Source organism: Neodiprion fabricii, chromosome 2 (assembly GCF_021155785.1).
Source record: "Neodiprion fabricii isolate iyNeoFabr1 chromosome 2, iyNeoFabr1.1, whole genome shotgun sequence".
NCBI lineage: Eukaryota > Metazoa > Arthropoda > Insecta > Hymenoptera > Diprionidae > Neodiprion > Neodiprion fabricii.
This window is the reverse complement of record NC_060240.1, coordinates 28,257,661-28,271,890: the sequence shown is the minus strand read 5'-3', so window position 1 is coordinate 28,271,890 and position 14,230 is coordinate 28,257,661. Positions and strand designations below refer to the sequence as shown.

The window sequence follows — 14,230 nt, the reverse complement described above, 5'->3', positions numbered from 1 at the left end:
TATAAAAATACGCCTTATAAAATTTGAGCTCTTAATATTAGCATTAAGAGGTTGTGCATCGCACTTTTCTATTTTCCATAAAAATTATTTAACCTTAAATAACTTTTGAAACAGTATCATAAAATGATAAAAAGCCTTTTTTGTAGAGCGTTCAATTCCCTATAAAAATATGTCTGTGAATTTTTTGTCCTACGCATGTTACCTAGTTATAAAAATCAGAAAGAGCAAAAACCATTTTTCCTGTGTTATACTTATGAGCTCTTAATGTTAATATTAAGAGCTCAAATTTTATAAGGCGTTTTGTTAGACCTAAATGAAAATTAACCTGATTCCAAGAAAAAAATTTTTTTTTTGAACACCCTAATATACATATATGGTAGGTCTGCTTTCGTAGCGTCAATTTCGAAACCCACTAATGAAATATGTACATTATTTAAATTGCACCGCTTAAGCAGTAACTATGCAAATCAATTGGAATATACAATGGATTTTATGTATATATAATATACGTATCACATGTAGCATATTTGTTAACTGTCAGGTTTAGTATGAGTAAAATATTTTCACTGTGGTGGATATTCGAAACATAAAACGTTCACTCACAGTTAAATTTAATCATATAATTATTTATTTTTAAAAAGTTATAAAATGCCTTTCTCGGCAAATTAATTGATAATTGAAATGTGTATTGTGTTTTCAGTGTTACCCAAATTGTACGTATATATGCTTATGAAATAATAAAATATTTTGTTACTAATCTTATTTTTTACTGTCTTTTTCAATGTTAATGTAAATATTGAGCAGGTAAAATTTTTTATAAAAGATACAGCAAACTAATACAAATATGATAAATTAGTTTCTAGGATGAAAAATTATTTTAAAAAAATTAAAGAACCACATAAAAAAATTTTGCATAACCAGTGTGATTATCATATACCGCTACAAAATACATACTCCTTATTTTGCCAATTTTGAAGTTTAGATTTCTTAATTGCTCGATTTATTACTTCAACTGTGAAATCTGCATCCGCTTTTGTGATGCACATTGGGGGTTTTATTCTCAGTACCTATAAAAATGCATGTCATTCGAATAATTTTCACAATAAAATTCATTTCCTTTCCTATGAAAGTGAAATGTGAATTAAAATAAATAATGTAACTCACATTCGCGTAAAGTCCACCTTTCCCAACAAGCACACCCATATCTTTAATATCTTCAAATAAATTGAGCATTTGGGGCACTGGCAGTGGCTTTCTAGTTTCTGGATTGCAAATTAATTCAACGCCAATCATTAAACCTTTCCCCCTTACATCTCCAATTATCGAGGGATGATCCAATTGTAAAGCCCCCAATCTTTCGATCAAATAAGTCCCCACTTGCAGCGCGTTTTCTTGGAGTTTTTCTTCCGCAATGACCTGTGACATGCAGAAAAAAAAACGATGAGCTTACCTTAAGTAGATGACACTTACTTTGGATCCCTTTAAAACAGGCTTGAATTTTGTTTGTTTCGAATAAACAAATGAATCAATCATTTTGGAGGTCAAGCGAAATAACAACTGCATTTTTTTCGCTCCCATTCAAGGCCTGCATAACCCGGACACAGACTTTCAGACCTTGTGAACTCGGATGTGAATAATACATTCGAATAGGCCTAAACTGCTTAAATTTGTAATTAAAATAAATCCATTATGCTTCAGGCAAGTTGATTACTAATACATAATATCACAATGGAATTCAGTTGTGAATTTATACTGACATTTAATACTGCGGATCCTATGGCGCAGGCCACTGGATTACCACCAAAAGTGTTGAAGTGAAGAGCTTTCTTCAGACTGCTGGCAATTTCTGGTTTAGTAACAACTGCGCCCATAGGAAAACCATTTCCTATACCCTTTCCCATGGTTACAATATCGGGTTGAACCCCATGACCTTCGAATCCCCAGAAATTTCCTCCTGTCCGACCAAATCCAGTTTGCACTTCATCGGCAATGCAGACACCACCATGGTGATGGATGAGATCGTAAGCTTTACGCAAGTATGTTCTAGGATATTGCACAGTTCCACCAATACCCTTTAACCCACAATGCAATTAGGTTTATAGCGGCAGTAGTGCTTTGTATGTGTATAGCTACATTATTACAATAATTCTCACCTGTATACTCTCTGCTATGAAAGCAGCAACTCGACCGTTATTTGGAAGGCTGAATCTGAAAATATCTTCTAACTTTTCAAGGTATTTATCAGAGGCAGCGCAATTTCCATCATCACATTCGCATTTTCTCTGACCAAGTGCAAGTGGGCTATCCCGACACCTTGATCCACCCCAAGGACCACGATAGACATCAGGGTTTGTGACCTATAACAAAAAAATATCAAACACATCATGAAAATAATTTGCTATTCATATGAATGATTATCAACTAATACTGTGCTGCAGAAAGCTGGAGCGTTAATTGGAATGTGCAAATGGAGAAACTGCTTGCTTATTGAACAATTGAAAGTAATTTGATTATATCATTAACAGCAGAAAGCACACTAACATTAGGGTTTGTAACGCTGCTAATGTGCCCCATGTTAACTATAACTAACTTACCGCTCACAGTATTTGGATATGCAGCAAAGAAATTGGGATTATTCTCAATATATTATAAAGTCCAAACGGGAATCTGAATCCAAACTGGAAAAGGTACCAACATGGATGTATCCAGCAGGTGGAGGCACGGGATATCTCCAGGTTGACATTGCGGTAGAGGCTGCTGCTGCTTGGCTACCACCATGATAGGAATTTTTCAAGGAAATGATGTCATAAGCACCGGTGTGAAGACGAGCCATCAGAAAGGCGAGCTCCGTTGCTTCAGAGCCACTGTTGACCAAGTAAACAACTGACAAGTCTTCCGGGAGTTTTTCCAACAATTTTGTCACATACTCGTGTAAGCGAGGCTGCATATAAATCGGTGTCGTGTGTCCAAGGCATCTCATTTGATGCGACGCCGCAGATACCACTTTTCTGTTTCCAAAAGTTAACTCGTTAACTCCCAATGTGATAAAAGTGATTTTAATACTTAAGTAGGAATCAGTGAGGGTAACTTACGGATGACAATGTCCGATAGAGACTGTAGCTACACCAGCAAACATATCAAGATATCTCTTTCCCTCATGGTCCCAGAGCCACTGACCATATCCTTCGTAGATCAGGAGCGGTTTCTTGTAGAAAGGAACCTGACAGGGTGCAACGTGGGAGGAAATTACCTTCTTCACAACATCATAGCTTTCACCCTGCGGAATGGAATAGTAATTCATTAATATCACATTCGTATCTGTGGGCAACTCTCTAAATTTGATAAGCTAATACAAAGGTTTAGGTGACTTTACATGGTACACAGAAGGTTGATGATCACATGCTGGCATTTCTGGTATTCGTGAAGAGCTCAGTCTGCGAATGTGAATCCATTGCGATGTACGCCAATCTATAAAAATTCTTCTAGCAATCATAATTACTAATGTTCCGTAGACCTGCAACAACTTAAAACATCAAATATTTGCTTCCCGTAATCAGATGAGCTCCGTCTTAACTGAAAGCCACTTTCGAACTAGAGTACTTGTTGACAAGTCAAGCAGTTAGGTCATTACCCATAATCTGTATGTGCATACTGTAGACTGGCATTAAGCTTCAAACCAGACTTGGAAAGGTCATTAATGTTAACTGCTGCATAATTGTGCATCAGACCATTTACGTACGAAAGTGTCAAGACCTTCTATTGTATTACAGGCACAAGTGTAAAATACGTATACCTTATAAGAGGTCATATTAATCGAGGTAAACGAGTTAGTACACGTATACTGATAATGTGTATCTACAATAGATAAATAATAACGTGTTCAAGAATTGAGACCAAAATTAGTGACGTACTGAACGTTGATAGTTAGCAGTTTATTATTTCCTTTTTGAGAATAAATTTTTTGCTTTTTTGTTTACCAAGCTTACATTCGCACATGCTCGAAAATTGTTTCGATTCTTTTTGCACATAAATTGAAAATTAAATCTGTACAAAAATATGTTAGTTTCGAGATAGTTAGATTACAATAAATTATCTGTCAATAATATATCATAAGATAATCACTGAACGATTCGATACGTAGGTCAAATTTATGTTTGCTGCATATAATATCCAGAGGTTCAATTTTTTGATAGCTTATTTCTCGCGAGTATGTAATTTATATTTGTTCCATTCTTATAATTTATCCAAATTAGAGTAATAATCAATGTTTTCATTGATTACAGAATAAAAACCGTACAAAAAAAATTTTCATTAAGGCAAACATAAGACGAAAAATCAAAATAATTAGATGCTTAATAAAATGACTGATGATATTAGACATGTTGTCTTGCTGAACTTTCATTGAATATGGTTTTTAAAAAAGCGGTATTTTAGGCTTTTATGAGATACATCATCTCTCTTATCTTAATCGAACTGATCATTTCACATTAAGAAATACTATTATTGGGAGGAATAAGATTTTTTTTCTGTGTAATCATCATAATGTAAGGTTTATCAATATTTTCTTTTGTATATGTCTTAAAATTATCAATCCTGATATAAATATATCCTGTGCCACACTTTGTACTCGTAAACATTATTCATTTGAGTGTTTTTTTTTTTGTATTTGTGTTTTTTTCTAGAAGTAATATCTTAAATTTTCACTCTTTAATTAATCTAATGTTATATGCACAATATACAGAATACAATTGATTAAATAAGATTCACATACTGCTATTAGATAAATTAACAAATAAATAATATCACACTTGAGAGAATTCATGGAGTTATCCTTAAAGTAATAGATGTCTAGATATACTAAAAGTATATCCATAACATTATTATAAAATCACAAAATCATATCACAATGGTATAGGTAGGTATGTTTAGTAGAATGCTAATGGTTATATACAAAACAGTGAAAAATAAAATTTAACAATTTCCAATACTGGTCCTGACAATCATAAAATAACAGCATATTTTTAAACAAGGTGTATAAGGGTGATATTTTTACACTGATTCTAAAAGTTACAGAATAACTCCATTGGTAATTAAGAAACATAGTAATAACAGATGCCTTGCAATATAATTTGGCACACACGTTACAATATTTTAAATCTTTGGTGTTGACAGATAAGAATCAATGGGTACTGAGACGAAGAGAATTCGCTTCAATAAATATCATTTCTACAAATAAGTACAATTAAGTTGGCAGAAATGTAGATTCTCGAAATCGTATATAAACTGGATCCTAACTGCGAATAATTGCAACAAATGAAATATTTAGAATTCAGTTCTAATTTCTACTAATAAAACTAGTAGCTCGACCCCAGAATATGAATTCTACCATATTGCAAATTTTAGAAGAGAGCATTCAAAATTTGAGTAAGAAAATGAAAGAATATAATATTTACTTACTCAAATACCATTTCTATTAATGGTAAATAATTTAAATAGCGAATAACTATAATTGACGGTATTTTGATAATTTTATGTACTTCCATTGAGTGAGTTATATTAACTATTGATGGGGCAGTGATCAAAGGTAAATGGATTACTTGATAGAATTTGCACAAGTTCCTCTGATGTGAACAATTTTTGGATTCTTTCTAGAGTTACTGAAACCAAATTAGTGTCACTCACCAATTATTGCCATAAATTATTTTCTTTGGTAGTAAGCAGAAAATGTGAAAAATAGAAACCTCACTTGTAAATTTGTGTATAGAAGTTTTCGAAGGGTTTGAACTTCAGTTAAAATCATGCAAATATTTGTATCAACCTTAGACCTATTTTATCTAGTAATTAATGTACTGTTATACACTAAAAGTTACCTATGCACTGCCGTAAAACGTTCTGAATGTTTATAATTAATACAAATTACTAAACTTCAAAACTCCTGTGTCATGTATTGAAAAATTGCATCAATTATAACTTTGACTAGAAGAAATTTCAACATGGAATTTACAACCATGGAAAAATTATAAATAGATTAGACTCGTAATCTAATAAAATTTACATGTGTACTTGTTAACTCCAGACAGCCGTGTATATCAAGATTACATATTCTAAATAGAAGAATATATGCTAAAAGCTAGATAACAACTTTTTTCAACTGGTTATCAAGTGTATCAATCTAAACGTATCACTGACCGTATCATACGTCACAAATTGTGAGGCGCAGTTACTGCAAACTACTTTTTGCACAACGTTTACAATTTTTGAAGTAGAGATTCAATATAGATTCACTGTAACTAATATTACAAACCAGAAGTCTACTAGTGCTTCAAACATTGATCCGGGGTTCAGGATCATATCTGATTACAATATTTTTATATTCATCGGAATAAGATTCTGTTGCCTCGTTTCATATGTAGTGAAAGTAATTCTGTAAATTGGAAAAGATCCTAATGATCTTAATGGAAATTATCACAATGTCTTTCGAAATGGTCTTCATTTTGTATTAATTCAATAATCATCGCGATTTCTTAAATACTGAGTTTTTTCTCCAAAAATAACTACTTGATTTTGAAAGCGTAATAAAAAAGATTTAAAAATCAATAATATCCAGAGTAATGATGATATCCGGGTCTTGGTGGATGATACGGGGCTGGACTAACGGGGTAAGTTGGATTGTATCCAGGGGGTGGAGGTGGTGGCGACATAATTCGGCCATCTATCGTATCAGGCACAACATGCGAGTTCGAAACACTCGATGGTTGAGGGCTAGTGAGCAATCTTGTTCCAGTTCCATGCAAGTGATGAGACCTAGACAGACTCAAGTCTATACTGTGTCGTCCACCTGGAGTTAAATCTAGACTAACTACTCTGAGAACATCATTATGTGGATAAGATGGTGGCGGAGGTGGTGGGGACATCGAGTAGCCTCCCGTTCTGCTGAGATCAACGCTCTGTCTTTCAGTAATTTCGTAAAGATGATGGTGGTAACGAACATTTTGTACCTGAGCACCAAAACTGTGGTGAAATCCTCGAGCCGACATGTCCAACCCCTGCAGTTCACTGCTGTTTAGTACAAGGGGCTCAAAATTGGTTCTCTCTCTTCCGAAGTCTGATTCTATTGTGTCATATTTATAAGAAGTGGATAGATCCAATTGTAGAGGATCCTTCTCTTTAACGGATAGACTCAAATTTTGAGCTACGGAATCACCTTCATCGCTCGATAAATTATCTGTGGGAACTTGGTGATGATGCACGTCCTGGTATCTTGGATTTGGTGTTGCAGCTGGTGACACTAAGTCTTGGACATGAATATAATTGTTTGGGGACGTTACTCGCGGCAAATCTTCATGGTGTAAATACTGTTCCATGTTGTGAGTCCTTGCGTTCATATAATCCACAGGTCTATGCAAATGATAATCCATGTGTAAATGGCTCGGTGGTGTATGACGATTGTCTGGAGTTGGGGTAGGCGACATGAGCTCTTGTTGCTGAATGTAAGAATCCAAATGAGTATCTGGAGATCTCTGAGGCATAGGCGAATGTAAGTGCGTTGAAATTGAATATAGATTGGTATCTCTGTCATTATCTTCTAATATTGGACTAGAAACAGCTCCGATATCTCTTTCTGCTGCATCAAGTGCTGCTTCTACCAGCAAGCTAGCATTCGAGCTTTCCGTTCGCCTATATACATTCAATCCTAGTTTAGACTCATCGATCAGGGTTTGTGTTATTTTCCCCTCTTCTTTCCTGTCTTCAAATTCGTAAACGTCTTGTGGGGCAGACGAAGACTGAGGCTGAGCTGGTATTTCTGAAGTCGTCGGCGTGTTGAATTCACCCATCCATTTTTTACTCCCTTTACTTTGCAGCCTTGCGGTTGTATACAAATCCGTTTCGGGTCGAATATTTTCAACATTTGATTCTATGCTGTCTACTATATGCAGTGTACTGGACTGGGGTGAGGATGGCTGATGATTATCATGCTCGAACTCATCCTTTGCTGGTGGATCATCTTCATTGTTTTGATACTCAACAGATTCGGGTTGTGTAAGTTTTATTGGTACTTCTGCTTTCGAGCTACTTTCTGAGCTGCATTCATCTAATGACGGCAAACTGTTGCTGTTATCCTAAATGAAAAAATACAAATACTTTCACTGCTTGCTTTGAAAGTCCCTTGACCAGCATCTGCATATGCACAGTATCTCAGAAACTTTACCTGGGAACTTTGTCGGCTTAATCTGGGCGTCTTTCCTCGGCCCGTGTCTTCTATAAGACCTCCACTATATGCGTCAAATGTATATGCGACAGAGCGTTCAATCTTGGGCATCATTTCTTCAGTCAGCCCATGCACTTTCTTGTAATGAAATTGTAAACACTGTTTAGTGGTGAAAGCAGCTTTACAACTATTTTCTTTGCACCTGAAAATTGAACCGAAAATAGCAGTCATTTTACCGGACTAGAATATATGGTGTATTGATCGTGAAAACAGTAAAAACTGGTGGCTAGTCTAAATCTCCCTGAATATATTTGCCCCGAACAAAACCTCCCCAATAACATTTCCAGTATAAAATACCCTCGTTTAAAATCGACCCTGTTGAAAAAAAATATATACATATATAAAATAAATTAAATTAAATTAAATCAAATCAAAATGTTCGAATAAATTCTGCAGGGAGGACTTATCCAGGGGCGTTTTTTCAACGAGAATTTCTACAGGGGGGATTTTGTTCGAGGATTGGGCCTAGAGCCGTAAAAACTTTGATTAAGCAAACAATCGATATAGCATTGCAGTTGATAAATTAACATACTTAAAAGGCTTGACGCCACTGTGGGTCAGCATGTGGATCTTAAGATTACTCTTGTTCTGAAACATCTTTCCGCAACGATCACAAGTAGCTGCACCAATAACGTCTTTGTGATGGACCTCTTTCATATGACGCTGCAGAGCTGCTCGCGATCCGAGTAGTTTTAAACACAATTTGCACTGAAATTCTCTAAGCACTTCCGACATATCTGCACAGAGCAGAAAATGAATGAGATTTAGAGACAATACAAAATAAAACTTCATAACACTTGAAAATAATCCTACCACTGTGCATCCTTTTGATGTGTACTTTCAATTTCTGTGGCTGGCAGAATTTCCGGCCGCAAAAATCGCAAAGTGGCCTTGCTCTCTGCGGGTTTTGGGAACACCCATATGTTCGATGCATTTCTAAGTAATTGAGTCTCAAGAAAAATTTTTTACAATATTGGCATTGGTAAGCTCCACGACCTGCATGTAGCTCGGCCGCATGTTTCATTATGTTATCTTTTCCCAAAACAGCAGCTCCACAAACCTGATTAAAATATGATTTTGTGAAAGTCACTACATAGCAAACTTTTTGACACAATATTCAAACAGATTTCTTTTTACCTTGCAGTGATATTTTCTTATCGTAAGACTGTAATTGGTATCATGAAAGATGCAGCAATGCAGCCGATAGTAAATAGGATGAGCAAAGTTCAGATTACAACCTCCGCAATCTGCATATAATATAGAAATTTCTACATTATTGCATGAAAATTTCTATATTATTTGTGTAAATTATTCCAAGTATAGTAAGTCACAGTGGAGATGTGGTTTTACTTACTAGTTTTGTCCATTTTATTTTTCCGCGTCCAAGCAGACGATTGAGAATCAGCCCAGTAGGTCAATTCCGTCCCAGGAGAAATATTCTGCGTAGTGATCAAATGAAGCTCTCCTTCTTTGCCCACAACAATAACACTTCTTTCTTCCTTGGTATCTGCTGGCCTCATATATCGAACCCAATTACTCCTCAATGGGTCTGTAGTACTGATATACGAGGTCTTACCATTGTGCTCCATCTGCAAGAAAGCAAAATAAAACTCAGTGAGGAATAAGCTGAGAAAACTAACTATGCGGGTAAAAAGAAAGTTAAAGTTTTTTAACCTCCCAAATATGTCTCATTGAGAAGTCATCAGGTATGTCCATTTCTTTAACTGGTATACCAACAAGAGGTCCAAGTCTGGAATACATTGGTAGTCGACTCTTAGCGTAAACCCCAAGCCCATGGTCGTGACTGGTTACTTTCAGTTCTAAACACTCTGGCAGGGAGTCTCTGGCATAGATTGGTCTATCTTTGTCAAAGATCAGCTGCTTTTCTTCACTTTCTACTTTTATCCTCTGTTTAGATTGCTCCGAGTTCATTTGGTCGTCATCAGATTCAAAACCATCATCAGGTGGTTTGTCATAGCCTTCAGACATCGGATCTTTGCAGCAGACTGTCTTCTGAACTTCTGGATTATCCACATGCTTATTTAACCAATTAGCATATGTGGTAGAATCTAAAATGGTATACTGAGGCTTGAGCAATGGGCAGGCGTCCTGTAAATGCCGACTGTTACACTCTTGACAAAGCTTTATTTTTATTGCTACTCTCTGCGGTTCAGTCAAAGAGATTTCCGAGTTATTTTCCATCAGTATGCTTTCAGGGACGACTGGAGTTGCATCTTCTATAACAGATATGGGCATGACACTTTTATCAGGAACAATAATTCCATTTTGAGGGGCCTTGCGAACATCGTGGTGTTTCTTATTCTTATGCTCGCCTGTGTGTTTGTGTTTTCTTTTACGATGCTTATGCACATGTTCATCTGTGACATCATCCGATACACTTTTTATATCTTTACAATCTCGATCAGCTTCATACCTAATTCTTTTTCTTTTCTTTCTCAACTTTCGCTCATCTGGAATATTATCCACCTTTGATAGTTGAGGTGTATTATCGTCACCAACTTTGTCACCAGTCATATCTGTGTCTGAATTATTCAATTCTTCAGACTTTTTCATCCTGCTCAAATCTTGTATGGCTTCTTTGAACCCAATTACAGTTTTTCGTTTACTTGTGCTTACAGCTGGTAGCTTTTCATCTTCATCATTTGCAATTTGACTACCCTCATTCTTCTCAACTTTTAAAACTGCAGCATCAGCAACTCCTGTCTCTTTGCACAAAATTTCTTTGTCCTCAGGAGCATTGTCAAAACCGTTTACAGTCCCCTGTACACATTCAGCAAGTCTAACTTTATCTACATCTTCAGTCTTTGGCTTGTCTACATCTACGTGCAATTCAGGTTCTTCGGCTTTTCCAGAGTTCCCCTTGTGACTAGCGGAGGTGTCTGTGTCATTGTCGCTAATTCTTTTCTCTCTTTTTTCGATAGAGTCTTCATGACTCTTGTGATGCGTCACAAGCTCAGGTGCCACACATTCTTCTTCTAATTCTACCGCAGTATTATCCGATACTTTCAAATGTTTCCTCTTCCTACGCTTGACTTTATGGTGTTTGGTTTTACTTTTGTGGTGTTTATTCCTGGAGCTCCTTCTAACATGTACTTTGCTCAAGCTTTCCAACGTTTCCGATTCTGCTTCAGCCTCTGGTACTTTGTCAGTTTTTGGCACAGATGACTGTGCCTCTGGCACTGGCAGCAGCAACTGCTTGCGAGGACTTCGACGCAACGGCTCTTCACCTTCGTCAGCCTCATTTTCCACGGCAACAGATTTAGGTCTGTTTCCTTCATCTTCACAATCTGCTTTCCAGTCTAATCCATTCTGACATCTTTTGTTTAGCCTTAGAAAAGCGAAGATTGATGTCAGTAGTGAATAAATAAAATTTCAATGATTAACTAAACAAGATTTATGCTTTTCATTCATATAAACAGGACAAATATCGTTTAGCACAACACAGTGTGCACCGATTCTGAGTCGATTGGGATATTGGGATAATCGTGCCTGTACATAATACTGATTTGTTCAATGAAAGAAAATAGTATCCTGCAGTAGATGGCAAGAAATATGGGGATTCGGGGAATCCCCGTTTGACGTTTCGCCGCCAGCCATTGCTTTCGCACTGAAAGCAACGGCCGGAGTGACAGCTATCCCTGTAACGCAACGAGGGTTAGATGCCGTGAAGGATTGACATTGAAAGGCACTGGAATAGTGACAATTTTCTACGTACCTCTGCGCCGATTCACCTAAATCCAACAAATGTCCGGCTAGGTCCTCGTCAGTGCCAAGTCGGAGACGTTTTTTTAGTTGGATCCATCGTTTCCCGTTGACAACACCGATGTGTATACTTCGATAATGTTTATTCTCGGCCGGAGGCGCCCGCACCGTTGGTCGAACGTGAGAACGTTTTGTTCCTGATTCTATCGCATGCCTCGTACTGTTTTTGGGCATAACTACATCCTAGTCCATAAGGATTAAAGCCAAAAAAGTTAAGGACGCGCACCGATATCAACCTATCCTCTTTATGCCATGGGGATGTCCTACACCACCACCACAACCACCTTCATCACCGACGCCCACTGTCTTGCCTTGCGACCGTCCACGCGTTCTGATGTATCGATCGGGCACGAGGCACAAGCAAAGGCTGCGAGGCGACCCTTGTGCAGAACGCTCTCTGGCGGCAAGCGAAGCGCCTTGGATATCCATCAATATCTGTGTTTATTTTTATTATTATCATTTTATTATTGCCACGGCATTGTGTATTCTGTACAATGCAGCGCGTGAAGTGCAGAGGATTTTTCGTTTTCAGGAACGAGTGGAATCCATTCTGAGAAAAAAACTGTCGATGATCCTATGTTAAACATGTTCCAACTGCTTTGGTGTTTTCTTGGACGCCATGTTTAATTTGGATATTGAGATACGAGGATTTCAAAAATCTTTGAATCAAGACCGCAACCGTGTTATTCCACTCAAATCACAGCACCTTATGATAATAAGCTTCCTTACTTCACGCAGTATATGGCTCTACTGCATTCAGAATAAATTAAGGTGTAAAAATAATTGAAACATCCGCTGAAACATGAGCTATCATGCACTTTTGGCGAAAAATATTTCACACATATTCGCTATCTCACTTTAGGATAACTCTAAAGCATTCTAAACTAATTGATCGGTGGAATCTCATTCGACAATTGCTGTTGTCTGTGTTAAAAAAAAGAGACTAATGCATCGAAATAAAATTTATCAACGGGGAAAGAGTGCTTGCAAAAAATATGTATATTGAATACCCTGACCTAACCTCAGATCAACTTTTGGCGAAGATTTAAATATTTTGACGCATAATTTCGTTTGAAAAGAATTTGCGTGGACTTTGACGAAAAATAACTGGTCTTTACAATTGAATTGTCGGGATTTTGATAGATTCCCAAACAATAAATCCGCCTAATGGTTTAAAAGAATATTATGTCCAAATACCCCATTGGAACTCCGGTTTCGGGCTCCCTGCAGAGCTGGTAGGCGGCAAATTTTGGTACACAGTAGGCGTGTGGAGGTGCATATTTGCATGGCAGATGCTACCTCCGTTAAACCTAGCCGGTAGCAACACGGAACGACTTTAAGAGAAATAATGTGGACGAGATGAAACATTTTTTGTATTTTCTATTTCCAAAGCAAGTCTATAAATAGCCACACTACATTGTTAATTTGAATTTGGGAGTCAGCGACGGAGGCTCACTGTCAAACAAACCGAAGATTTCGATACATCATTTTTACACTTGCATTTAATCGTGAGGTTGATAGCGTTTTATTCAATCCGTGTTCTGTTCAGGTTAAATAAACTTCGAATGATCATATTCGGATAGGTTCAACTCCATAAACAGCACGATGGAAAATTTTTACATGATTGATCGGCATTGCGTTCACCTTATTATTCAAGCTCTAAATCCGATAGAAACTTTAGCGAAACTTAACTGGAGTTTTTGCATCTATCATTCATCAATCGCGTTTGGAATATCAGTATATCGTTAAGTCAAGTTCCCAATAAAAGCTCCTTCAAATTTCGTTGTAATGTGAATTTATCAGTGGAAATGGATATGATGAATAAAATATAACGAATAAGTTTGCGCAGAGATCGTCGTCAAAGAAGCCGATCAAATTTTTTTTCCTAACGTATAATTTCTTTGTGTACCTACTCAGAAAAGCAGCTGGCCCGTTAAATCAAAAATTGCTTGAAATAACTAAATGCTTTCTTTTCTGCCTTTTTTCACCATAGGTACGGTTAGCCAAGGATTCATTCGACCCTAGTAAATACTTTGTTCGCTGAATTTTGATTGGAACAACCGAATATTTATTGATACAAAAGTGTACTATATTCCCACAAATGATTTGGTTGATTAAACATGGTGATTTGATATAATCTATAAAATGTTTGGTCGTACAGAACTACGCATCTACAAG

The 14,230-nt window shown here is 36.7% G+C and overlaps 2 protein-coding genes across 2 annotated transcripts; both read right to left on the bottom strand.

Moving 5' to 3' along the window:
* Nucleotides 1-265: 265 nt before the first annotated feature.
* LOC124175554 (alanine--glyoxylate aminotransferase 2, mitochondrial) lies at nt 266-4,477 on the bottom strand. Its single transcript, XM_046555937.1, has 7 exons — nt 3,374-4,477; nt 3,093-3,277; nt 2,696-3,008; nt 2,154-2,357; nt 1,758-2,072; nt 1,165-1,416; nt 266-1,067 (listed from the first exon to the last, which is right to left on the bottom strand). Exons 1-7 carry the CDS (start codon nt 3,491-3,493, stop codon nt 930-932), a joined length of 1,527 nt encoding a protein of 508 aa, XP_046411893.1. The 5' UTR covers nt 3,494-4,477; the 3' UTR covers nt 266-929.
* Nucleotides 4,478-4,620: 143 nt separating this feature from the next.
* On the bottom strand, nt 4,621-12,457 carry LOC124175551. Its single transcript, XM_046555929.1, has 8 exons — nt 12,006-12,457; nt 9,944-11,618; nt 9,624-9,858; nt 9,407-9,516; nt 9,083-9,329; nt 8,802-9,006; nt 8,210-8,411; nt 4,621-8,120 (listed from the first exon to the last, which is right to left on the bottom strand). Exons 1-8 carry the CDS (start codon nt 12,224-12,226, stop codon nt 6,594-6,596), a joined length of 4,422 nt encoding a protein of 1,473 aa, XP_046411885.1. The 5' UTR covers nt 12,227-12,457; the 3' UTR covers nt 4,621-6,593.
* Nucleotides 12,458-14,230: the final 1,773 nt, after the last annotated feature.